At 40.4% G+C, this 25,665-nt stretch overlaps 1 protein-coding gene across 5 annotated transcripts in view; it reads left to right on the top strand.

The window, feature by feature from the left end:
• Nucleotides 1–25,665, top strand: part of LOC139669006 (SAM and SH3 domain-containing protein 1-like) — a 566,693-nt gene that overhangs the window by 518,230 nt on the left and 22,798 nt on the right. For 4 of the 5 annotated variants that reach the window (XM_071549356.1, XM_071549355.1, XM_071549359.1 and 1 more), the window contains exons 8-11: nt 1,270–1,371; nt 16,169–16,301; nt 20,313–21,148; nt 24,639–24,710. In XM_071549356.1, the coding sequence (XP_071405457.1) occupies nt 1,270–1,371; nt 16,169–16,301; nt 20,313–21,148; nt 24,639–24,710 (1,143 nt within the window). The remainder of the gene's footprint in view (nt 1–1,269; nt 1,372–16,168; nt 16,302–20,312; nt 21,149–24,638; nt 24,711–25,665) is intronic. The other variant, XM_071549360.1, reaches the window with a different exon arrangement.

The raw sequence follows: 25,665 nt of genomic DNA, 5'->3' as shown, positions 1-25,665 counted from the left end.
CAAGTATGTTCATAGGTTTGTATAAGTAATAATAGGAATGCTTCACATTTTTCTGAGTTTGCCTTACTTGATTCATAAAGCATATATGTCTTACTATTTTCCGTTAAGCTAAAATTTCTGCTTATTTCTTATCCAAAAGAGTGTTGTTTTACTTTAATAACCTTCAAGAAACCATATTCAGTCGTCTCTGACATATGACATTATGTCAGATGTACAACACAGATACATCTTTTTTTAACTATAGTGGCTGACACAACTGTTTCTTTACAAAATCTGAATGTTAATAGAACACAAGAAAAAGAACTATAAGGTGATGTATTTGTTCAGCAATAGGGCTAAGGTTTTAATTGCTCAGGAACCAAAAGAGTGTTAAAGTTTTAGCACAACTTTTGAATTTATACCCTTGTGTAAAATATTCTGATGGAACACAAGGTGTTCTTTATGGGCTCCGTTAGAGAAAACGTGATTTAGATCAGTTGACAGTCAGATAAATATCTTTACTGTTGTACTACATATTCAAATAGATTATCTTAGAATATAAAATTATGTTATTGTCTGAAAAAGTACTGCTTTGCTGGAAACCACATCATGAAAAAATAAAAAAATTTTAAAATATTGAGTGGTAATATTGGAAATTCTTTTACTTCTCTGCTGTTAAAATGCTGGGGGAGGAGTATTATACCTAATCTGATGGTTCGTATGTGGACTGGTAGTGTTTCCCCCTAGTGGTCTGAGATACTAACAACAACTATTTTTTTTTTCAATGCCAATTCTTAAGGATCCTTTCAACTCTTTGACTCCAGTAGGATTGGTTTTATGTCTGAAGACTTTTATGGAAAAATGAGAAGGATTGGGGTTTGTTGGTTGGTTGGTTGGTTGGTTATGGGTTTTTTAAATTATAAAGAATCACTCCCAGTCTCTACTGCAGATCATTTTCTTATGCAAGAAATTGGCAGATCATTGTGATTTAGTCTGTCAGCTGCAAACTGTGCCTCTGAGAGGAGGATGTGTAAGTTATGTTTCACTACTAACAGCTCATCAAATTTCTGTATTTACAGATCATTTCCTTCTAAGAAAAAAAGACTAAATTTTAAAACTTATGATTCTAGGACAATTTATTTTGAATAAGTGAGACATTCAGTGAAAAAGTCCACCAGTTTCACAATGATACAGAGGGGAAAATTAAATTACATTAATTCTTGCTATTTGTATCAAGATTGATATCTTCTTGTCACTGGCAAATGTTCTCTTTGTCTTTTCAAATTTCAGCTGAAGGAATATGAAGCCCAGCACAGGCAATCAAGCACCGTAGATCCTACAGAATGGCCTGATGGTTCTTACTCAACGTTTGATGGATCATCCAATTGTAATGTAAGTACTTGTCATTCTGATACAACTCCCCAGTATCGTTTAATATTTAAATTCTTACATTGAAATACAGAAATACCCTAATTTACCTGGTGATTTCCTTAATAGGAAATATATCACTGACCTTGTAATGCTTTGTTCTGTCTGCAGAAAATCTTTAACATGCATTTTACATCTTCAAAATCTGTTGTCACAGACTTCAATGATCTTATTGTGTACTCTCTCTTCTTTTTTACTTTTTTTTCCCCCTGGCCTTTTGTCACTGAGCTTTTGAAGCATAAGTGATCCCAGGCCAAAATCCCCTTGTTACAAAATGCACAGAAAACAGTTTTTAGGTTGTTTAGAGGGAAGTTTCACTTTGCTGATTCACAACCAGAGCTTCTCAAGCTTTTCAAGCCCCGTAATGATAAATTCTAGATGAGGGTCTGGCTAAGTCCTAGCTTTCTGCTGCCTTCAAGTACTTGTGTCTCTGGATTTGCAGACTCACAGCCCAGAGTTTTTGTCCGACCTATAAGCAGTAAGGCAGCTTTCTTCATTTTTTTTTTTTACTTCTGAGCTGTGTAGCTTCTCTTGTTTTTGCAGGCACCAGACAGTCTTTGTGTCATGCCATACTGAATTAATTAATTTTTCCTTCCAGATATCTTCATTTTCACTGAGTAATTTATTCCACTTTATTTCTCTAATTGAAAGTTCACAGATAAATCTTAGAGAAGAACACATTCGGTTGTCAAATTCAAGCTCTTTGTAACTCATATAATTGTATCATAGGCCTTTGAGACCACTGATTGATTTATTTATTTTATTGCCAATGGAATTTCCTGCTAACTGCAGCAGACAGTTAGCTCCTCCTTCCTAAATGAAAAAAGGAATGCTATGTCTTTTTTTGAGATGTTTAACATATTTGGTGACAGAGAAAGATTTTCTTGTTTGTATTCAAAAAACATGCCCATCTTTAGTTAGATTGGAGCAGAGGGGAACTGTTGCCTTATACTATGTTCTGATATATCAAAAATGTGCAAAGAATAGAGAAGGAAGGATCTTGACTCTTCTGCACTGATTATTTAGCCAGCTGAAAGATGTCTTGATTTTTTCCTCGTTAGTATTTATAACCTGAACTTTCCCTTCTTAATGCCTTTGCCCAATGTACCTATAGCATGAAACTCTCAAGTCTCTCATTTACTGTGGTCAGATCTCAGAGGGATACTAAATTTCCTCCTTGAATCTTCAGGCAGTGGTTTACGCTTGCGTTGAAGTTACCAAAAGCTGTGTATATCTCTGAGGATGAAACGTGATTCAGTATTTCCTCCTTAATGGAATGACTTGGCACCTTTTCTCTAAAATTATTTTCCTAAGCCATCTTTGCACTTTGAGCCAAGAGCTCTGTTGCCGCTCTCTGCTGTTCTGATAGGATTTGAACCATCTTCCTATTAACTTCAGTAGGGGGATCTCTATTCAGTCATTGTACCTTTCAAGATTTTTGCCCTTGCTCCTCATTTTTGTCCTGGTTGCCTTTAACAGAAGCTGTGAAACTGCTTGCCTTCAAGAGAAAAGCAGATCATCTGCAGAAACTAAACTTCATGTTAGAGCAAAAATCAGCTTGACTTCTGGTTTTGTGGACAAGAATGAAAGTAGGGTTAACTGAAGTGAAAGACTTTGGGCTGTAATTGACATGCAAGAGGGAAAAACAAACAAAAGTATCAGATATGTCTAAAAATAGGGGGTGTGTTCACCCAGACTTTTTTGCCAAAAGATAGGTCTGTTAATCTAAAATGACCAGCTTCTAAGACAAGCGAAGATGATTCTGTTTTCAAGCCCTTTCTTTGCTAAATTGTTTGAGTTTCAGTGCCATTTGTGTGTTTTGTACTCTGGGAATTCAGAATGTCAGATTAAAATTACCCCACTCATTTTATAAAGGCCATGAAGCAAAGATGGTTTTCCATATATTAAAAACACAGATTAGGTAGCCCACTGCCTTATAACCTCAAACAGCAATTGAAAATACAAGTCACTGAGATGAATATTTCTGGTTTGAATTCAAAGTCCTTGGGCAGTGGTTCTTCTGGTTCTGTTTGCCTTTTTTTTTCTTTTCAGTCTCATGGCCAAATTGTTACTAGGCAATTTTGAATGGAACAATGTGATCATAGTTGATCATTTTGTAAACAAAACAAAAACAAGTTAGAATCTAAGCAATAAGAGAACCTAAAAATGAAGGCAGATTGTCTGGAGTGTTGTAAGCTTTATGTACTCCTCTGCTTTCAAGTCAGCTCTACCCACAGCATACAAACAGCCCCCTACAAAATAGTATCTGAAGGGCATATAGAATTAGTTTTACTTTTTAGGAAAAAGGACTTTTTTAAAAAAAACTTTTATAGCTATTTATTGCTTATGACTAACATAACTGGTGTTGATTTAAAGATTCTCCTTTTAAAGACTGAGTCGAGGATTCTGTTTTCGATGTTCTCCTCTTTTAAACTACTGTACCAGGAAATGGAAACTTGAGTTTCCATATCCTTAGTGAGATTAAACCCTAAAGATGAACCAGAAAGGATTGGGGTGTAAAAGGATCATCATCTCAGTCTCCCACGGAAGACAGCCCCATGTCATTGCCGTGCTGTTAATTGTGTTGTGTTTGTTTGTTCTTAAGAAACAAACAAACAAACAAACAAATAAAGGTCTTGCCAAGTCAGTAGGTGACTTGGTTCTTTGCCACTTGAGAGCACTTTGTAGCTTTCAGTCTCACTATTGTGGTCCCCTTGTTTCACAACAACTTATGTGTGTAATTTTTTCTTTTTTAATGTGGGAATGCAGTTGAAACTGTTTTTCTTTTTAGTCAGACTTATCAAAGATCTGAAACGCCTCATCATTTTCTCACAAATTTATTTCTGACTATTTGTGTTTCATCTCTGTTGGAATGAAGGCTATTCACAGTAACACTAGACAAGCTTTCGTTGCCTTGTGCCAGGCGTTGGGATGTAAAGCAGGTGCAGATTACAAATGGATTCCTTTCTGGATTTTAGATAAGGCCCTATTTGTCCTCAGGAGTCAGAAAGTCCAGGGAGAGAGAGGACTTCAAAATTGTATCATGTTCTTTCTTTACACTGAGATGCCTTTTATGCTTCTTAAAGATAGAAGCGTATTTGATGACTTTTGGGGACTGAAATTCTCAGTTCATCTAAGATAGGGCTGCTTCGTTCCCAGAACCCTGTTGGTATGGCTCAGCCCAGCTTGGAGGACCAGCATTAGGAGAAGTCAGTATAAATCCTTTCTTGTGCGTTCTGCCAAAAGACTGCTAATTTTTACCAGTTGCCATGTTTCCTGTGGGAATGGGGGAAAAGAGAGAAGCAGGAGGGAGGTTGTCTTGGTTTGAGATAAGCAACTGCCAACCCCCCCAAGCACAGAGAGAAAAGCCTCCCTCCTAACACCAGGGAAAGGGAGGAAAAGAGAGGGGAAAGAAAAAAACACTTCAAACTGCATTTATACTAAATCTACATATATTTTTCACAGAAAGAAAGAGACAATTAGAAGAGAATACAAATATACACTCACACAAGTCTGCAACAAGTTCCCCACCTCAGCTTCTTAACGAACACACAAATTCTACTGTCCTAACTACACATTACTTAAGAAGAGGCTTATTCCCCAGGGAGACAAACCCAAGCAGAAAGAAGAGACCCAGAACAACACATTTTACTTTCCTGAGATACCCTGTGAGCCAGTGGTGGGCCTGGTCCTCTCCATCCCCCCTGGGACAGCATCGTGCGTCCTCCCAAGAGGAGGGCTGAGAAGCGACTGCCTAACCACTCCCACACTGGTTCCTACTTCCCTGGAGATGATGTCATAATGTGGTATGGAATACAAAGTTACTGGCTAGAAGAGGTCAGCTGTTAGCTCAGCCCAGCTCAAGTCAGCTGACAGTTTCGGCCTAGTCCAGACTTCAGAGCCCAAATTTAGGCCCACCTAGGTGAACCCATAACAGAGGTTGTGACAGAAGTTTGTATTATACATATGTTGCCACTGACACAAAACACTAATTAACTTCACTGACAGTTTCTGTAGATGCCAGTTAAATGAAGTTGTAATTATCTTCTGGTTTTTGGTTTTGATGAGCAGATAATGCTCAGCTATACAGAGCTCATTAATGTGAGCTTCCAGATAGTGTAACTGGCCTTTGTTTGAAAGGTGCCGCAGTGAGCTGTGCCATGCTCACCTAACACCAGCCCACCTACCAGATGTGCCATGAGCAGCCTCAGGAGAGAGACCATAAAATTTTTGAGTGTGGAAAACAAAAACAGCATCTTCCTCCAACAATATGGCCCACAGGTGGGCAGTGGGTGGCCCGCAGTGCTGTTTTATGTCCCTGCACTCCCAACACATCTTTTTCCAGGACTGTTATATCACCAGTAGGAAACTGGCACCCCGTTTTTTTTTTCTGAGTAGAGTGGCAGACCTGGAAGTGTGCTGTGTGCATCTGTATCTGCTATGAGGCCAATGCAGGGGAAAATTCCCCCTTGCATTGCCTCCCTTTTCTGTTTTCTGTTGATCCATTTTTTAACAGATGGTGGTGCATCAAGTCCACACAGCAACAGCTCTAGCTGAGTGAGATTGTTGCTCTTGTTCTTACTTCCTGATGACTTTCTTCTTTTACCAAGTAGTTAAATGGGACTAAATGTTGGAACAGTGTGCAGAATTTGGTTTGTGTCTGCTACAAGTGTCAAAGGCAGAGTAACAGGTGAGAGTGGACTTTGACTTGTATTCTTTTCAATCTAAGAGATGCTGAAGCTATTGAACCAGGATTGTATTACCCGTAGGACAAACCTGACTGACAAAATACTAAGTCTTATAAAATTATCTCTAACTCACAACAGGCTGTTGTTTGGTAAGTGTGAAGAATAGAAAGAAAATAAATAATTGCAGTGTAGCTTCTGTAGCACCAATTACCTCAAGAGTAAATCTAAGCATAATTACTGCAAATCCACACTATTCAGGGTTATACTGTATTTCAGTGGTTCACAATGTGGATGCTTTATAAATGCAGAAATTTTTAATGGATTTTTATTAATTGTATTGATGGATTCATAAAATGGTTTTAACATTATTATTACTCATAATTCAGAACTGTTAATGTAAAGCCCTTCTTTCGGTATAGTCAGTTAAATCTGTTAGAACTAAGCTCAAAGCTGATGCATATTGGGAATCAGCATTGGGTTTCAATGGAGACCATGGTATGATGAGGTTTGTTTTACTTGAAACAGTAGTGTTTAGTTTGAAGTGATGTGGATATTTTGAGCATTTTGAAAGTTCAGTGTTAGCCTTATTTTTGCTGTTTTCCCAGGACTTACCATTTTTCATAAAGCTTCTTTTCCATGAAAGGCTAAAGAGTGGAAGAGGATATTTCTCTGGTTCAGTTCTTCTTGGAGAGCTTGTTGCCGCCTCTAGGCCGTGCATGTTCTTTCAAGTAACAGAGGGGAGCTGCTGCTGAGTGTGGCTGTGAATGAATGCAGAGCTTTCATCTTTGCTCCAAAGAATCTAGTGACCCAGTTTCTGTTAAGATTTCCTGAAAGGCACTGATGTGCCTCATTGTATTGGATGGTGTGTTTATTATTACTACCCAAATTCCTGTAATACTGTCAGTGCTTAGTAACAATTATGATGAAGAAAGAGCCTATAGTAAGAAATTGCTTCAAAATGATAGTCCTAAATTCCCACACTATGTGCCTACCACAGGAACCTGTCCTGGGATGCATTGGCTGCCCTCCTTTTTCACTGATCATGGAGTCGGTGTCCAGCATCTCTTGGTGAAAGCTAGTAGCAGAAGAATTATAGCCTATTTTGTTAGGATTTTTCCCCTCTCTCTATCCATGCATAAGAACAGGATTTCCCATGGGTGTAGTAACACAAAAACTTCCATGAGAGAAATGCAAATCATCATTACAGTTCCCAGGACACAAACACAAAGTAAAGTCAGTTCTGTGGAGTGATGATAGGCAAGGCAAGAGGCCATTGATGTGTTTATATTTGGTTTTGTAGAACACCGTAAGGAGTATTTTACCTATTTCATCTGAAATTTTCCAGAACACTTTAGAATTTACAGAAGAAACTGCTTCAAATTATTTGGGAATAAAACTCTTATCACCTCTTTAAGTATTATTTACCATGCAAGAACTGCCCATATTGTTGTCAGGTACAACTTGGCTGGATATGTATCCCTAGTGGGACTAAACATTGTCACCACAGGATTGTACCGAGCAGTTGGCAGTAATGTAGCCCAAGTAAACCTCCTGCTCACTGCCAGGAGGAGTTACTCCTGTAGTTACTCTGTCATAAGTTGTCTGAGAAAAATCTTCCTTCTGTTATGACTCAAAAAGCTTACAGTAACACCCAGGCAGTGGCTGTAATTAAGCATGTTCATAACCACTTACGTTTTGATTGCATTCAGACAAGCGCTTTTGACTTTCTGTACTGCAAAATGTTTGGACATGTATTTGAGCAGGGTGAGAGGTGGGAAGGCAAATTAATTTAATATTCATTCTAACATATTAGTGCACCTTTTTTTATACCTTTTTGCGTTTTGGGAGCTGCCTAACTTTTCTGCTTGTTACCCAGAGGCTGGGGGGTGGTGGTACCAACTTTTCCCTGTACATCAGCCAGCAGGAGGTGCTATAATCCATAATGTGGTATCTCTGTCTCTATGTTTCTGAGACCAAGCCTATTAATTTGGAACAAAACCTTACTTAGTTCAAGAATTCAGACTCTCGAAAGCTGTGTGTTTCACTGCCCTATTTGACAGGCCCAGGATGAATAATCTTTACTTGCGGTACAACAGAAAATTGTAATTGGACTCCCATCAGTTATTGGTGACCAGCTGTCCCCCTTCATCAATGCTGGTTTTCTTCCTTACACTTAGGATGGTAACATTAGTACTTCGATTGCTTGAAAATACTGTCAGAAAGTAATTTAAGTTACTACACCCTTCACCCTCTCATTCTTTTCCTTTTATTCTCTGATATGAATTTTGCTGTGTTTTGTGTATTGCTCTTTCACCCTTGGTTTTCCAAGATGTTGAGAGGTGCATTTCCAGCACCACTGGTGCACTCTATTCATTAAGAGTATAGCCTATGCCAATAGGGATAGGGATTCTCCCTGGACCTTCTTAGCCTTACCAAAACACAAGATTGAGTTGAGAGAGCCTTGTTAAAGACTTCTGTTTCCACATGTAGAAGAGTCTGCAGGAGAATTGGAAAAGAGTGCTATATTGTAATAGATATGGAATAATGTGATGCAATGCTTCATTCTGCCACATACATCTATGAGAAGTAGTACATGAGTAGGTTTGTAATGTCATTAAAATTAATTATGCTAATCAGCGAGAGAAGCTTTTCACCATGAGCAAATGTGTTTGGCTTGCAGATACAAACGTCGGCAATGTCCTTCTCAATATTAAACTGAAACCTGGAAATAGTTAACAGCGAGGAATGTGCCTAAGCAGCTATTCTAGTATCAAGACAGACCTCCTGGGAGAATTCAACTTTTATGCTCTCCTTACTTATGACAAATATTTCCCACTAATTTCAGCAAGCAGTGTCGTCACCAACTAATGTGTAATATATCTCTCACCAAAGTAGTTGTTGGATGTTCCTTTGATTTTCTTGTAAGTAATCACAGATTGAACCCAGACATGGTTACCTGGGGGGCTGACACTTCACATTTTAGACTTGCACAGTTCTTGCAATTCATGCTCTTGCAAAAGAATATTTATGTCCTCTGTTATTTTTCTTGAAAATTCTGGAGGGCATTATTTGTAACTTCAGGATGTGATGCAGAGGATCACATCTGAGCTTCACACAGTTTTCTGTAAGCAGCCTCTGCAAGGATTAGAAGTCTGTGAAACTTTGTTATTTAAACCCAAAACCTTCAAAACTCAAGTTGCAAAGCCCCAAACTGAGATCAGTTTCACTCAGGACCATGAACTTTTAAGGGAGTCTGGGATGCATTTCAAGGAAGTTGCTGTCATGTTTCACTTGATGTTGCCTGGTATGTTATTGAAACTGGAGAACACTAGCTGGTTTCATCTGAAGCTTAGAATTTTCCATAGGGCTTTACATCAGAGTTTTGGGGCTGAAGTAATTCAAGAGTAAGAACCCAGCTACAGCACACTAGTAAATCTAGCTTACATGACCACCAGGGAGTAGAAGAGATGTGCACGGTCACTAGTACAAAAGTGGAGAAACTGAAAAAGGATATTTGGCTGGATGGCTCGTTAAAATCAGACAGTCATCAAAGGAAATAGATGTTTAGTCCCACTATGGTTTCATGGTGTAACTGATTTGCAGTGAATACAGATTAACTGGCTGTTAATACCATAGTCCTGAGAAAGGAGAATCTTTTCTTGGCTTAAAGATGGTGCTGTCGTGGTATGCCTTTGTGACTGCTTTCTGTCACTGGAGATAGCAGCGCTCCTAATTAGCGGTGGGCTTGGTCTATGTTTTCTTGTGCTCTGAGAATAAATATCCAAATTCTGAATTTCTCACAAGGTTTTGGTTTAGACATGGTTGATGATTAGAGAAGTGCCAATTTACTTAAGCATCTCAGAGTCTGTTTCTTAGGAAGGGAGATCTGAACCTAGCCTAGGCAGAGAGGTAGAAAGTCATACTACAATCCTTCATAAAGCCACGATGTCGCCAATTCTAGACCAGGCTGAGATTTATGAATTAAACAGTGTTTGCCTTTCTAGTTCTTTGTGATGTTCATTTTTATAGCACTGAAACCAAGGGGAAAGAACCAAAAATGTATCTAATTTCACTAAGTTAAAAAACATTAAGCAAGGTTTATTTTTCTGTCAAATTAGCTGTTTATAAAAGGAAATTCTCAGGGGGCTTTTTGTCAAAGGAATTAAAAAGTAAAAATAAAAAAGCCTGGTAAAGGGCTTAAGTTATATTTCCTATAGACACAGCCTCCACTCTAGTAGTGGTGTTTGAGGTTCAGTCTTCGTCCTGGCTTTGCAGAGATTCTCTGTATTTTTTTCTTTCACTGAAATTCCATAGACAGTAATTAAGGAACTGGAGGCCAGTAAGAGGTCAGCAAGCCTTCGTCAGTGAAAACAGGGATTGTTTGCCATGTACAACACTCCCTTTTTTCCTTGTGGTGAATAGAAGATTTGCTTAGAGCTGATGACTTATGCCTTTCTTGCAAGTTATGCAGCTAGCGAGTAACTGGGGGAATCAATCAGTGAGCAGAAAACAGCTAATTGAGTCCAGCATTACTCTTTTTTCTTCTTTACATATTCAGCTCTGGAATCAGAGCCAGTTTGGTGTCTGATAATGTAACTCCAGAGAAGAGGCATTTTGTGAGCAGGATTCAGAGCGAATACAATACTTAAGAAGAAGTGTCTGCTCCTAAATTTTAGGGTTACGAAGCTGACAGCGGTTGAGGACTTGGGGGAAAATACTCGAAACTGAGCTTTAGGCCTATAAATGCCGAAGCTGGTAAGTCACTGAGCATGTAGCATGATGTGGAGAGGATGTGCCTCTTGTTTCAGAGAGGGAGAAAGAGAAAAGGCTTTTGTTGTTATTCTTAGGCACAGCACAGCATGCATAGCTTTTTTCAGTTCTCCTTTTCCTTTCCTTAGGCTGTTAAGTTCTTTTCTGTTCTATTTTCCTGTCTCTGACTTTGTCCAGGCAGCTTTAGGAAAAAAAATTTCTACGTTAGAATGGTTGGCGTTTTTGGCAGATGCAAAGCCTGTTAGAAAGAAAAAAGTACACGTGCAGCCACGTCTCCTAAAGGGAACAGTAAAGTCTCTTTGCGTTTGCTGTAGAGTTTGTAGTTCTGAGATGAGCTAATCAGGGCTGGGGGATGTGATGTGCTATGCCCATGAGTCTGAATGTGGTTTTTTCCTCACTTTGCTGAACAAGAATTGTCTGATAATGAAAAAGAATTGCAGCTTGAGTTTAATCAGATATTAAGAAATTTCCTTGTTTCTTAGACAGAAGGTTTCCTAGAGATTTCAGTTTGGGGCTGAACACTATATTATTGGTCATAAAGTGAATTGTAAAATTTTAACATCTCTCTAAATGGCTTCCCACGGCTCATGTATGGGTTTTTTTTATGGAGCTGAAGCAAATTAATCAGTAATGATAGCTTTAAGTGGATGTTGTCCTAGCATTTCTTACACATTTTTGTTGGGTCATGACTAGCAGACTTTGCCTATCTAGAGGTTTTTAAAGGTTGTTGCTATAACCCTGAAGTGCTTCCAAGCACAGTCCTGCAGAAAGCTAGCTACTTAGTTCTGGTTTACATTTTGCCAGTTTATTCCAAGTACTCTAATAAATGTTGGTTGTCCCTGTGTCTGTGTGTGTTTGTGAAACACTAATTCAAAGAGGGAGGTTAGGATTGTTATTTCTGTGGCGTGTGAAATGGGCTGGATGTTAGAGAGTGGCAGAGCAAGGCGTGCGCCCTGCCTCCAGAGCATGCAGCAGCAAAGAGCCTGCGTGAGAAAAGCGGGAGAGAAGGCAAGGAGGGTGCCAGAAGCAGAACTGTAGAGAGCTCATTGAATGTCAAAGTACATGTGCTCATTTCCTATTTACTCCTGAACATAAGGCTTTTTACTTCAATCTCACGTACGAGATAATGCAAAGCATGACCTTTGGAGGTGCACAAGTAGGGAGTTTTCCAAGGTGAAGAGATGCTAGAGGTGGCAGAGGAGATTGATTTCTCCTGGATTTGAGAGCATATTCAGAGACGTGGACGCACTAGTTAGCCCCAAAGAGCTGGGCAGTGGGGATGGGCCTTGACCTCTCTGTGGTTTTCCAGCCATGTGGTAACGTGGTGGCTGCAGTCCTTTTCATGCAGTTCTTGGTATTTCCAGATGCTGTTAATTTAGTCCCTGTTTCCCTACAGCCCTTCACGCGTTTACGCAGCCGAGCTCTCCAAGCTGGCAGGTTTCTGCACTGTGAGAGCATTGCAGATGCAGGGATGCACTTGCTCCAAGCAGCGCGGGGAAAGCAGCTCATCCCAGCCAGCTCCACCAAGGGACCCGCAGGCTTTGCCGGTCCCCAGCAGTCTGGCTGAGCCCTGTGCTTGCCTTCACAACCAGTGCGATTTTTGTGTATCACCTTTGGTCAGTTTGTTATGCTTTTTAAGGCTGGGAAGCCAGCTGTCTGCAATCTGATGTAATGTTGCCTTGGAAACCAAAAATGAAACACTTTAGCATTCACCACAGAATTACTACATAGGGCATTAGCCAGAGTAATTAAAAGTTGAGCCATATGGGCTTTTGGGTGGAAAAATTTGGAGCAGAGGAGATGGAAGTTAAGTTGTTCCTATTTGCAGTACTGCAAAGCCATTTGTTTTCCCCTTGGGGGCGCAGGGCGAGGTCTGCCCTGGCTGTGCACAGGGGGACAGGGAGATGCAGGGGCAAACAAGCAATGCCAAGGCTTGGCCTGATGGGACAGCGTGTGCCAGGGGCCGGAAAGCATTTGCAAAGGGGGTGCAGCACTGACTCCTCCAGTGCCAAGAGCCTCTGTCTGAGCCTCTGGCGAACGCATCCTCCCCTCTTTAACAGACCACATCTACCCTCTGCAGTGCTGCAGCATGCTGAAGTGCCCATGAAGGGGGCAGAGGGCAAGAGGGGGCTGGCAGCTGACTACATCTAAGCACCATGCCAAGGCCTGGCTGCTAGAGCTGTCCAGGAAGCCATTTGCCTGGTCCACCATGCCTTGGGGACATTGGGGTGATTTTCCCATCTAAAGTCAGGGACAGCTACCAAAAAAAGCAATTCAGTCACATGAAAGAGTGGAGGGCAGAGTGGGTCGGGGAAGTCAAAGCGTTGGAAGTTCAATGGTTTCTGAATATGTTGGTTATGGCCAGAATGCTTTACATTTCTGCTTTTTGTTTAATATTAGCTGTAAAAGAAAGCACTGCTTGAGCTGGAAAATTAAGCTCTGCTTCCAATGTGCCAAAGTGGAAACTTTTGATAATTTCAAGGCCTTTCTTAAAAAAAACTGTTTCAAAAACAGGAAGCAAGTGAAAAGTAACCCTCTTTGAAAATGCTTTCATCTTGAAGGAAGCAGCATTATCTGACAAGAAAGTTTCGTGAGCAGCATCAATGGTGCAGTCACTGCCATTTTCCGGCCTTTTTGCATAAACTTATTGGCCATCCTTTTTCTCTGAAGAAGATTTGTCTATCACATACTACCTGATATGGTGGGAAATAGGCTGCTGGAGAGAGAGTGACTTTGTTTTTCATCTACACGTATAACATAAGCTGTTCTCGCCTATCTGGGCCAAGCACCAGCAATAGGCAGGATCTGTTGCTGCCGGTGGAGGACCCCAGCTCAAAGGACACCAGGAGTCCTGAAGCATAGGGGAAAAACAGCTGGCCCTAAATTATTATGGGACTTCCTTTATTTTGAAGTATGGTGGGCACTCTCTGTGCCGCCCACTGGGGTCTGATATCAGTACCTTGTGCTGAGTGAGGCTATTTTGATGCTTGCTTTCACTTTGGTAGTTGTGGATGCAAATGTCAGACATTGTAAAAGTTGTTTTGTTTTTGTTGCTGAGTCTTCATAACCCTGAAGGGGCACAGTTCTTTATCAGATACCAGTGGTGCAAAAGAAAGACTAGTTGTTTATTCTTCAATGAAATCCTGAGCAGGAGGACCAGGTATGAGCTGTTCTCGACATCTTACAGAGCTCCCAGTTTCACAAACTCAGAGTAGTCTTGTGAACCAAGGGTGTATGAAAATTAATGATGGAAAGCAATGCTTCAGAGTAATTGCATTTAAAATAAACATATCTTGAGTGCAGAATATGCATGATGGTTGCTTGCCAGGATGCACTTAATGGCTCAAGAAGTCTTGACTGAACTTCTTGATTACAGTCAATAATCCATTTGTCATCTTATCTAAATATATCTGTCTTGTTTGATGTGTCACTAAGTTGTCCCAGGCATAATCTCTGAATTAATGCTCATCTTGTTGCTTAATTTATCTTGATATAAACAAGGCTGGTACTCCTCTTTACAGCCCTATTTTTCCTGAAGGAAGATTATTAATTACCTAGCCAGTTTGTACCCATAATAAATGCATTCATGCAATTCCTGGATAACAAATGGCAATATCTGCTGCCATATGTGGTCCATTTGGCATTCCTCCTTGTTTTGGAGTAATACCAAGTTTGTGGGAAATCGGTAATTGGCAGGGCCCTTGGAGAAAGTTGTTGAAATTTGCTCTGGTATGTTTCCGGGGCCCTTGTGAAGTGCATGCCTGGGGGGGTAGACTTTCAGAGCTGTCCTGGCTTGTCAGGCACTGTTTGTGCCTTTGAAAGTGTGTTGGTGCAACTGCTAATTGGTGTCCTGCCCCATGGCATCTATTGTTATTACTGCTTCCTGATATTTCGGTGCACCAGAAAAGTAGAAAGCGTTTTTCTATTTGGTCTCTTTTATTCATACTCCAGATAAAGCACAGACCATATTTGCTGGGAAGAATAGAGAGTTGTTTTTTTTTTTTGTCCTTGGCTTGCATCTGTTGGGAACTTTTCTTATTTTTTAAAGTTTAATTAAGGAGAAGGAGAAAAGAGGGATGAGCGCACTGGGGAAACCCAGATAGTTGCACTGACAGGAAGTTGCATGAGGGTTTTTAGCACTGCCCTTCAGGAATGTAGTGAATTGGCTGGGCCCGTGGGTGAAAACAAAGTAAGGTATACAATCCATACTGCACTCCAGCTGGAGCTTGTGCTGTGCGCTGGAATGTGCAGCGGTGCACAGTGCCAGGGTTGTCCTGGCCAAGTCAGAGAGCCCTGTCGGCCTCCTCTCCTCTCCCCTTCCCTGCCCTTCCCCCTGCCGCCTTCCACATTCTGAACTGATTAAAACAGAGGAAGTAGCACGTTGAACATTGGATCTGGCTCGAAAATCGAAGTCGTCTTCTCGTTCACAAGGAATGGATTGTTTCAGCTTGTTGTGTCACTGCTGCTAGAGAGAAGGGAATTTTTTTTTGTCTCTGTAATGTTTGATACTTGAGGGAAAACAGCTGGAACTGAGTATATTGGATCAGATGCAAAACGAAACGGGATGCTGGGGAATATGGACTGCACTGTATATCTGAAAAGGTCAGAGTTTTCCCTTGGTCAGTGCTGGAGGAATGCTCTGTCCATCTTAATTCCAGCCTCAAGAGTCTTCAGGAGGAGTGTTGGGAGCAGGGAGGAGGAAGGGAATATTTTGTAGCTGTGGCAGTTTGTGAGTGAGGCAGATGAGGTCTCCTCCTTCCTTTCCTTCTCATCCCTTTCTTGTGCTGCTGTTTTTGATTTTCTGGGAAGACTGGAGGGAAAAAAAAAAAGAACTCGTCAATGACAGAGCTTTAGTTTGGAGAAGCTGTTTATAACCAGGTTTAAACAGCAAGTTCTGAGATGCCAGACAGACCGGGCACTGACCTAAACCACAGGAGCATAACTGGTATGGTAAGAAGAGCCCTGGGAAAGAGCCCTGCCTGAAACGCACTGAGAGAGGACGTGGAAGTAGTTATTACACAATGCATGTGAAGAAAGACAAGAGCAGGAATGCATTTCAATGCCTAGGATCTTACGTTGCACAGATTTAGAAATCAAAATGGTATGTCATGCTTTCAGAAAAAGAAAAAAAAGGAAAACAAAAAAACCCTCAGTAATTTAAATGTTTCTGTCTGATCTGGTCTGAAAATATAACACCAGTTACAGAGCTGCATTGACACAATGCAGCAGATGAGCTGAGTTAACTTGAAGGAGCAAGCCGTGGAACTACTACTTTATTAATATTCCCTTTGTTTCTTTGCCAGTCAAGAGAACAATCCGATGATGAAACAGAGGAGTCGGTGAAGTTTAAGAGGTTGCACAAGCTCGTGAATTCTACTCGCAGAGTCAGGAAGAAGCTCATAAGAGTTGAAGAAATGAAAAAACCCAGCACAGAAGGTAAAAAGCAATGTGCATATGTTTAAAATTGTGTGTGTGTGAATATACGTTTCTGTTGAGAGGGGACAGAAAGTAGAGGGTTGGGGGAGGGAGGGGAGGAGTGTTCATAAGGGACAGTAGAAATCACTGCCTTGTCTACTGTGCATGCTTTAAGTAACTGATTTTTTAGACTGTGGAAGGAGGAAAGTGACAGCCTAGAATGTGGTTACTGCTGATGTGGTATTCTCAGAGCAGTGCTGGAGAGCCCCTCATTAAAAGATTAGAACTTGATTTATGTTTTATGCCCCATGCTGAAGAGGGAATCCCCATGCTAGGACCAACCCCAGCCAGCTGCCCCAGAGGCTCAGCAAGGAGGTAAGTGGAGCCTCCACCACACTGCTCCCTCCTTCAAAGCCTGGGATGGCACACAGGTGAAGCTTTTGCTTGTTTTGGGAGGGTAGCAGCTGGCTGATGAAGCAGTTGCACCACATGGCATCATCCTGTGGCAAAAATATGGAAACTGTATCAGACATTCTTGTGGGATAGCAACTGCCTCGTGTAATACTAACTTCTGCTTCTGGGGGAGCCTGCCTGGAATTTGGCTTTTGAATGAGCCCAGCTCCCAGCAGAGAGGGAGAGAGAAGGGAGGAGGAGAAGAAGGGTGGGGAAAGGGAAGCAGAGTTCAGCCTCTGGGAACACCATGCTGCAGAATTAACTCTGGATGACCTGTATCCACGTGTGAGCACTCGGATTAACGGAGCGTGATCCTCAGGAGCCTCTGTGCACACTCTGCTTGTGTGGGCACCTGTCCATGTTGGTGGCTTTCTCGGCCTGCCATCGTATGCCAATTCCCCTCCGCTTTCCAGTGAGCTGAGCCTTATTATGGTTCCTTCCTAGTGCATTTAAGGAGAACATGCGTGTCTTGCGTATGTGGCAGGAAGCTGCTGGCAGATGTATGATCTAGCCTGCCTCTCTCCTACATTACGGAGAGTGTTACTGGCTGGCACTAGAGCTCTGAAATGGGCAGGTGTCATGGTCTGAAAAGGTTTTGTCACCTCATAGGGTGAGCATAAAGCTGGGATACCTTGAAAGCAATAACTGGGTTTTGAGGTGGGACAAACAGAACTACTTTTCCCCTGTTCTGGGTTAAGAAGGCTCCCAGAGAAGCCTGTCCTACCTCCTCCTCCTCTCTGTCAGTCTGTGGAAAGCTGCAAGGAGCAAGGGAGCAATCAGCAGGGGGCTCCTGGGGTACAAGCAGCTGCAGAAGCAGGCAGCCCAGGAGCTGCAAGTCATGCAGATGCCTTCCTGCAGTTGAACCAGACTTTCTCTTCAGCATGTTAAGTATCTCTCTTACTCTCTGTACCCTCTCTTACAGTGCTTCACCTCTTATTTCCTGTTCTCCCTCAGTCTTTCTCTTAAATGTCCCAGTTCCTTCCAAGTTTGTTTTTTGTTTTTTTCCCCACTGAGTTTTTCCACCCCTGCCCCCTGCAGAAAAATCACTGAATTAACAACTGTATTTAAAAAAAAAAGTTTGCTCTCCCTTCTTTCTTCATCTTCCCTAACTCTAGGCTTCTCTGAATAAATCATGTCTGAGTTTGTACTTTATCTACTACCCTGGAGTTTCTTTATACATTAGCTCTTGGGAAATTTTGTAGAAAAACCACTTATTGCTAAATAACAACATGGATTACTACTGCATAACTTCTGTATAGCTAGAAGGCCCCTTAAGCAGACAAATCTGCAATAGCAGTAGATATCTATGATTCTCTTACAGGAAGTTCCACACCCAAGTTTTCATATGGCACCTTAATAGTGCTTCATATACGTTATTTATTGCAGTCTCTCATAATGTAGGTCTGTATTCCGGTTTATATATCTCAGAAGACTCTGCATGATCACAAAAATACCAGATTTGGGGACTGCTGTGTGGCCTTCCAAGTTACCTGCAGCTGACTGGATCAGTTTTCAGCTCTTTGCTGCTGTTCTTAGAATCTGTATTACAAATTTGAAGTAATGCAAAATCCTAGATGACTAGGTTTTGAGGAGTTGGCTATAATATTTGACTGAGTAATATCAGTAAAATTTAAATAAATTCATTAATGTTTAACAACCTTTAGCAAAGTATAGAAGTAGACTTGTTTTGAAATCTGCCATGCACTTCCTTAGGAGAAAGACTCTTCATAATCCTCTTGAAAAATTTTTTCAGAAAGAACAACTTTGCCAAATTTCCCTTATAAGTTCCTGTAGTTTCTAAAGAAAAGCACACTAGTCTCCTACATTTATGTTATTGACTCTGTTATCACACTAAATGTACATCTGGCTAATCTGATACTCACTAGAATGGGCCAGTATCTGAATTCATATGTATTTCATCTTTGTCTGCTCCTAGTGAGCTAAATAACTGAAGCTTCCTAATTCCTGGGCAACATTCTTATATAGCACTTAAAAATGCATCACATCTACATCTGTGTCACTATGGCTTTGTGTCATGGACTTACTCCAAATAACATCTGTTACAGTGTTGACACACAATGCATATTTTACAAGCTGTTTAAAAACATATTTACTTAGTGGACTAAAATTGTTTATCAGCACATACTCAGTCCCAAGAGAATGTCTATTTTCTGTTCAAATTGAGAAGCAGAGAGGGGAAAGAGCAAGTTGGCAGTCCAGGAAAAGTAGTGTCAAAACCAGACTCAAATCTACAGGCCTACTCCAGTTTCTCACGAGTGAAAGTTTCGTGTCAGATGTGATCCACTATCCCTTCAGTGTCACAGAGATCTTGATCTTGGTAAAATATCAGCATGTTAGGTTTCAAAAAATATATATCAAATATGTTTTGTCAACAGAGTGAACTGAAGGTGAGACAGGAATCCTGTACAGGGCAACTAATCTTTCATTGTAAAACGTGTCCCCTGTTATTGAATGAGCGAGTGTAGTAAATCATAGATATTTTGATAATGGTTCAGATTTAGCTCTGCTGTAAGACTGTGAAAGCAATCAAAGATGAAGGCAAAGTTAGGTCATACAAGAAATTTATTTTGGAAAGAAATAAACACAATCATATTTCTGTATGTGTTTCTGATATGTACCTATGAATTCTCTGAAATTTGTCAGGGAGACAGAGGAGGATATGTACTTTTTTTAACTCTTATCTTTTTATTGCATCTAATACCTGAGCCTATACTTTGCTCAAAAGAAAACACAAGAGAAAAGTTTCTTGTATGATTAATGTGTAAAGGAATGCCAGTTTCAAGTCCTTTATTCCCTTCTTTTCACTCCAAAAAGGAAACCTGGCTGTCTGCCCATCTCCAGTATTTCTGTTGCAAAATGTTCCTGTAAAATATTTTCTGGAAAAATTTGGTGAAAACCAAGTGTTTCTGTCATTACCAGGACACTGTTGAAATTGGCACACTTGAAATTTGACCTACTTCTTTGTCTTTGCATCTGTTAAATAAGTTCAGTGTGATTAAAACTGATGCTTGTTGCCCCGTCAAAAACCAAGAACTTTTAACCTCATCCTAGAGCTCAGTTCCATAACTTCCTGCAAAAAATACGGCTTTTTGCAGCCACAGCAGCACTGGGTGGTAGAAAACTCAACCTGAGAGATACTTGTTTGGTTTTTCATACCTGGGTAAACTTCTGACCTATTGTAATCTCACTAGAGCTGAGCATCATATGCAAGTATCAGATGAAAAACATGAGAAACAGATCGCAGTTCCAGCTTATAAGGGATTCTGTGGTCTTACTTAGCTGCAGAAGAAAGAGAGAAACCTAAAATAATGATGAAGAGTATTTACAGGATGTTGTCTGTCTGCTGTTAAGTCATCCCAGAATTCTCACTTCACAAATGCAAGGAACTCCTTCAGGTTTATCCACTCACAAATAACTTTTGAGCAACTTATATCAAGAACCGGTTTTTTTCTAATTTAAGTGGGTGATATCTTAAATAAATACAATAAGACTCTACAGGGAAACATCTTAGAGAATTGTGAACAATGACATGCATTGTGCTGCTTTTGTACCATGTAGGTGTGGAAGAGCATTCACTTGACAACTCTCCTATACTGGATGACAGATCAGCACTTTACTCTGGAGTTCACAAGAAGCAATTCTACTTTGACAGCTCCTGTGAAAAGCAGCCAGAGGATGACTCGGACTCACTTACTACTTCTCCCTCATCCAGCAGTCTTGATATGTGGGGAGCTAATCGGAAGCTGGTGAAGACCTTCAGCAAAACTGATAGCCGTGGCCTTATCAAGCCTCCCAAGAAACTTGGGACATTTTTCTCTTACCCAGAAGAGGAGAAGTCCCAGAAAGTTTGCCGCTCCTTGACAGATGGGGAAATGAAGAAGAGCCTTGGCTCGCTGAGCCACGGGGTAAGTACAGAAAGCATTTGCTTTTATGACAGCAACAGGCACAAGCACCATCTTCTGGTGTCCCTGGAGGAGATTCAGAGTGTAAGGAAGCAGATCCGATTGAAGAAAATGGATACTAACTATTCCTGTTCCAGAACTTTTCTTTGCCAGCGCCCTGCTAGGAAAGGAGCATCCCCTGCAACTTGTGACCTACAATTGCTGCGGCACAAAACGAAAGGGGGTGGAGGTTGTGGCTTCCCAAACAGAAGGCTACGGGGGCGCACTTCTGTCAGCGAGTTCAATATTACCTATGTGGTGGAGAGAAGCCTGTACAGTCACCTCAACCTCTCACAGCTGGTGCGTCCCGTTACTGACAGGACCCTGAGCAAGGCCGACAAGCAGGACCTGAGGAGATGCCTGCTGGAGGAGGATGAGGAGGCCAAGAGGAAGTGGGCTGCCACAGTGGATCGCTGTACTAAAAGGGTTCTCTTGAGAATCCACCAAAAGTCTGTGAGTCAAAAAGTTGCCATGAAGGTGGTCTTTCAATTTCTGTGAGGTTGCAGTGAACAATTTCTGCTTTATACTTTTTACTAAAATACACCGTGTCTGCTTTCCATGCCATTAGAAACCTTTAAGCAGCTGTAAGGGTAGAGTTTGATATCATCTCATCAGAGAAGAGTTTTGTTGAGTTGCAGTTTCTGTATGTACAGAATTACTCAATGAGAGAGAGCAAATATGACAAAATGCTGTTTTTTGAATTCACCTAATGCAGAAGTAGAGATCTCTGGTGAACAGAGTAGGTTTGAGATGGTATAAATATGTTATTTGTAATGCTTTAGGCGTTGGTATTCTCTTAAAGAGATACCAAGAGATAAACAAAACGTTCAGAGTATTACAGCAATGATACTCAACTGTGCTCTGTTTCTCTCCTATTGCCATTGCCTTATATTGACCCTCCCCTATTCAGATTGCATTTCATCCATTCACCCACTGGCTCTGAATTCTCCCTTTCACACACAGCTGCAGAAATACAGGGAGTTTGACATTAGGTAGTCACTGCCTTTGTGCTTGCTGCTCACCACTACCAGAAGTACCACTTCTGTTCTGTCAGTGGGAAATTAAGTTATTTGAACACTCCAAAGAGAACCAAAGCTGCTTCCTGATTATATGACCCAGTTTTGACTATTTCATTAACCATGATTCTGAGTTTCCTAGGAATTTGCCTTTGATGCCAGCCAGATCTCCAAAACTGAGCCAGCTAGTATGTTGTCTAGTTGACAATGTTCCCTACTTCAGTCGGTGGAAAAGCAGTGTGCCTCTAACATTAAGCAAGATATTCCAGTGTAAAACACTGTAGAAATAGCTTTTCCTCTTGAATAACAGATCATTATTTGAAGTCTCTGCTTCATTTCTTCAGATATAAGGTACAAGAGTCACAGCCCTGGTCTCTTTGAATAACCTGTGGTAGATGACCAGGCCTTCATGGTTCACTTTTTCCTCTTTGGCCACAAAATACATAGATAGGTTTCCTACTCAATACTATGACCATTGATTCTCTCTTGGCAACTTAACTATTTTTTCTGCACTGATTGCTTCCCCTGTCCCTCACAGGATACTGTTTATGATCACAGCATGGTGCTTGGAAGATACTGTTTGCCCATAAGGATATTACGATGACAAGAGAAACCTAACTCGTCCTTATGTGCGTTGAATAATAGGGTTATTTTGGACAAAAGGACATACTTGTATGTTCCAGAGATGCCCCATAATTAAAAATGTCCTCTAAAACTGCCTTTGCACATACACATGACAGAAACAAGCTTTTCAGTTCTTCTAATAAGTTAGTCTTATCTTGCTGTAGAAATTTCATTATGAAACCCAACTGGAGTGGCATTTATTTATTCACAGAGGTACAGTTGGAGAAGAAATGGATAGTGTTTTGTTGTTGTGGAGGAACTTCTCTGGCCTTGTTTGAATTGGATAAATGTTGGAGACATGCTGCTCTTACTAACTTTTTCAATACACTTCTACCTGAAACTGCAAATAGATGGCAAACTTCAACTAATGCTGCTCCTTCCTAAAAACACTTAATGTTTGTTTGCTGCAACCTCAGGGAAATTGCAATGCCTTTGTATTCAGTGGAATTGGTCACTCTGTCTTGCCTTGCCACTCATTTTTGTCATTTATATTTGTTTCAGTGACCTGGACATGCATGAAATTTTCAAATTGCATCACTTTTTTTTCTCCCAAAATAATAATAATTTTGATTGCATGACCATTCCATTGAATATCCCTCTACTCATCCACAGACCTTTCGTTTGGGGCAGTATTGCCAGGGTTGCTACTGGAATAAGAAGGTGGAAGTTAAACTTTAAATGCGTGGGGAGGTCCATAGTGAAACAATGCGCATCATTAATGTGGCACATATACCCAGAAGCTTTTAACCAACAGTTGTTTTGCTCTCCAAGAAGACTTCTTTAGGAGGAGCTCTGGCTGGTTTGACAGACAAGTTTGCTCAGAGCAGTTCCAGATGTCTTCTCTTCATTGCTGGAATTATCATACGCTCTAGGATTAGTTATAATGGTCTGTCACAGAAGGACTATATTACTACTGGCTAAACATGCTGTGCTTTAGATACTGATCATATTACTTGTAATTGGTCTCAAATGTTTTCCAAAAACAATTTTTTAAAATCTTTGCCATAGTCACATTGCCTTCTGGAAAAAGACACTTAGAAAAATTTGCCATCACAGCACTGTCTTTAATATGTGTGAGGCCTAGACAAAACTGGCTTTGAGTTCTAGTAGAGTGGTGGTGGTTGCAAAAACGGTCATCCAAGCACGTTGGGTGTAAGCAGCACCCAACATAGAAGCTAGAAAATAAAGCTTTTAAAAGTTATTAATAAGTATGCTCATTAGTGGTGAACAGGGCAGGAAGAATGTGTACTTTAATAAAACTGATTATTATAATTGTTTAAATTGAGTGGCATGGTTTATAGAGCTTGCTTCTTCCTAATAGAGGAAGCAGGCTGGTAGTTCTCAGGTGATCAGTCTTTACTGACTCACAGTAGTTCTGATTTGATGCTAAATTTATTCCTGAAGAGTCTTTGAAGTTAAGTTACTGTGTTGAGTAGTTCAGGTCCTAAGAACTTAGGGTTCACAAGTGTTGATCGTGTGCCTCCTGTTTGTCTCAACTCTTATTCTGAAGAGAATACCTGTAACATATGTCTGCCTGTCTTCAAAACCACACTCAGAGCCCAGTGTGGAAGTTGAGCTAGTGAATTGTAACTGCCATACCTTCATTTTCCTGGGTTGTCCCGTGAGACTTTTGGCAGGGCTAGTTACTTGAATACTGTGCATCTGGTTGTTCAATGGTCAGGTTTTATTATCTTTTGGATTGGAAAGCAAAAGCTGGAAGTACCTAATCTGGAATCAGGGCTTGCTGAGTCTCTGGGGACACAATGCTTATGGATAGCTGGGTTGGTTTTTCTCTCATCTTACCAAGGACTTGCTCCACTAGACTTCTAGTGATTCCCTGTATTGCAGTGGAAACGCTACCTATGCTACCTATGCAGCTATTCCCAAAAGGTAGGTTTTAAAGTGCTTTAAAACATTTAAGGTTCTTTGTTTCAGTGCTACTGTGAACTTACTTAGGAAGGCAGATGGGAGTGCTGAGATTATGTTGCCAGTACCTTGGAAAACTTGATTTGTAAGATCAACAGTTTCCTCAGACCAAAAAGTCTTTTTTGCTTTTTAAAAAGAAGAGGAGGCAATAGATGACTCAACAGCATAAGACCTTAGGCCAAGGAGTTGTCTCTGGAAAAGATTAATTAGTCATATTGCTTTACAATGGATTTCTTGATTTATAATCTCTCATCCCTTTGTTTGTTTGTTTCCATTTTTGCAGACATTTGTGTTTTAACTGGTGTTCTCCAAATCACAGATGTTCTGAGTGAGCTAATCTTTGTGATAAAACTGTATTTATCCTTGGTTTTTTGCAGAGAACCTGTAGCTTTGGAGGATTTGACTTGACAAATCGTTCCCTTCATATTGGAAACAGTGCTGACCAAATGGTGAGTTTAAGAAGGTGCAGACTTGAAATAGCATAAAATGAAATGTGCAGTAGAGTTATAATAGACCAATGTGTAATTTAGGTCTATAATAATAGTTTGGGAATACAAGAAAACAGAATATCTTTGTTAACCTCAAACTTCCTTAGCTTTGAGAATAACGTAGCCACCCATATCCCTGTGTGTATAAGTATTTATATACCATATGTGTAAAGAGGCAGAAATAAGTGATCAAAGTGCAGATCACATCTGTGGTCTATTCTTACATCTGACTTCCTCAGAGCATCACCCAAGGCAAAACATATGATTGCTATACTTTCTTGGTAAAAATATTTACTGTTTGGGATGATGAGGTGAACTTTCGCTGAAGATCTTCAAGTTATTTGCATGGAAGTCATTATGTAAGTGATTTATTATTTGTTTTCTCATTGTGTCTAAGAGCTCTGGAGTAGACCAGGATCCCATTGTGCTGGGTGCTGTGCAACTGATCTCAGAGCATTCTTGCATTTAAAAAAAGAAAACTTGTCTCCTCTGAGAATCAATTCCATTTTGTGTTACTCATGTTGATCCCAGTGTTACTGTTGGTTGGCCTGCAACCGAAAATAACAGAAGAGAAATGAGACAAAACTTTATATCAAATGAAATGACCAATATATTTTTTCCCTTTTGTCCATATATGTTTTTCTTTTCTGTTTCAGTGTTGTATCTGATAGCTTTCAAGTCTAAATTGTGAAACATTTTGTATGCCAGCATTATATATTTTTTTATGACAGCTGGGTTTTTTGGGCTCGTTTTTGGTTTTCTAATTTTTTTAACATCATAAATTACGCCTAAATTGGCTAAATCTCGGGATGGTTGTTTTACTCACCAATTTTCACCTCAGTAAAAATGTTAACTTCTTATCTTAGGTTTGTCTTTAAACATAGATACTTACTTTGTTCAGATTGGTTTTAATGTA

Source organism: Pithys albifrons, chromosome 2 (assembly GCF_047495875.1).
Source record: "Pithys albifrons albifrons isolate INPA30051 chromosome 2, PitAlb_v1, whole genome shotgun sequence".
In the NCBI taxonomy this organism is placed as follows: Eukaryota; Metazoa; Chordata; class Aves; order Passeriformes; family Thamnophilidae; genus Pithys; species Pithys albifrons.
The sequence above is the reverse complement of the archived record's forward strand: the minus strand, read 5'-3'. Positions and strand labels throughout refer to the sequence as shown.